Raw genomic sequence first — 1,193 nt, 5'->3', positions numbered from 1 at the left:
TCGGATGCGCCTCCAAGGGCTTTCCAGCCCTCCCTCCCTCCCTCCCCCTCCCTGGTGCATCCAAAAACCCCCCCAGAACTCAGGGCAGACCCTCATCCGTGCCCCCCCGGTGCCCGGGGCAGGGGGAGCCGCGCTGGCGTTGCTGGTGTGGGGAAGGTGCCATCCTCCCCTCCTCGTTTTCCCAAAATCCCTGGCTCCGCAGTTCTCCCGGCCCGGCCCCCGCCCACACCACCACCCAGCCGGACCCGGCAGCTTCTCCTGCTTCGGTTTTATTTGGAGTCCGAGCACGTCCGAGCCCCGCCTGACCCGGGGCTGGGCCGGGGGAGGAGACGGGGCAGGACCACACGGGGAGGGGCAGCAGGAGCAGCTCCTTCTCATCCCAGCAAATCCAAGCCCACTTGGAAAGGGACACCCCCTCCCAGGGCAGGGGTGACAAACTGCTCGCCCCCCCACCCGACTCATTCCCTGCCCGGGGGGAAAGCTCAGCTCCCGTTTTTCCAGCTGCAGAAACCAACCTGCAGGGAGGGAAAGCTGTGCCAGGAGGCCCCGGGGGTGGGGGTGGGATCTGCAGCCCGTGTGTGGGCTCTGGGTTGGTGCAGCTGAGCCCCCTCTCCCCTCCCCAGGAGCTGCAGAGGGAGGGGGGGCACAGGGGGCTAAACTGGAGAGGGCGGCTGGCCCTGGATCCACCAAGGAAAGCCCTTTTCCCATCGGGCAGCGGATCCCACCCTGCCCTGGGATGTGCCAGGAGCAGGGAGGTGGCACTGCCACCCCACTGAGCCCTGCTGCTGCTCCAGCCAGAGGGCAAAGGCCGTGGGAACAACAAACACGGGTTCCACCCCCCACCAGATCCCTTCTGGGGGATTCAAACCCTGCCCGGGACAGGCGGGATCAGCAGGGAGAGAGCCCGGGATGAGCCGTGTGCCCAGGGCAGCCCAGTCACCCCCCTGCTGCCACAGTGCCCCCTCTCCCAGCGAGGGAGCAGGTCCTGGGGAGGCAGGGGGTGTCCCCAGGGCTGTCACTGCGGGTCCTGCCCCGAGCCCGGGGGCTCCTCCGGGCTCTCCGAGTGCGCGTCGTCCACGCCGAAGTCGCTCCAGTCCGGGATGCTCTCCAGGCAGCCCCGGGGGCTCCGAGTGCGCGTCGTCCACGCCGAAGTCGCTCCAGTCCGGGATGCTCTCCAGGCAGCCCCGGGGGCT

General features: G+C 69.2%; 1 protein-coding gene across 1 annotated transcript in view; it reads right to left on the bottom strand.

Moving 5' to 3' along the window:
• Positions 1-628: 628 nt before the first annotated feature.
• The window catches only part of SNX11 (sorting nexin 11), a 3,397-nt gene continuing 2,832 nt past the window's right edge, over positions 629-1,193 (bottom strand). Inside the window, 1 exon segment of the mRNA XM_029963458.1 lies at positions 629-1,128. Coding sequence (XP_029819318.1) covers positions 1,016-1,128 — 113 coding nt within the window. The 3' untranslated portion in view covers positions 629-1,015.

This window comes from Manacus vitellinus, unplaced genomic scaffold (genome assembly GCF_001715985.3).
Source record: "Manacus vitellinus isolate BGI_N305 unplaced genomic scaffold, ASM171598v3 scaffold_102_pilon, whole genome shotgun sequence".
Lineage (NCBI taxonomy): Eukaryota > Metazoa > Chordata > Aves > Passeriformes > Pipridae > Manacus > Manacus vitellinus.
This window is presented reverse-complemented; position numbering and strand designations above follow the sequence as displayed.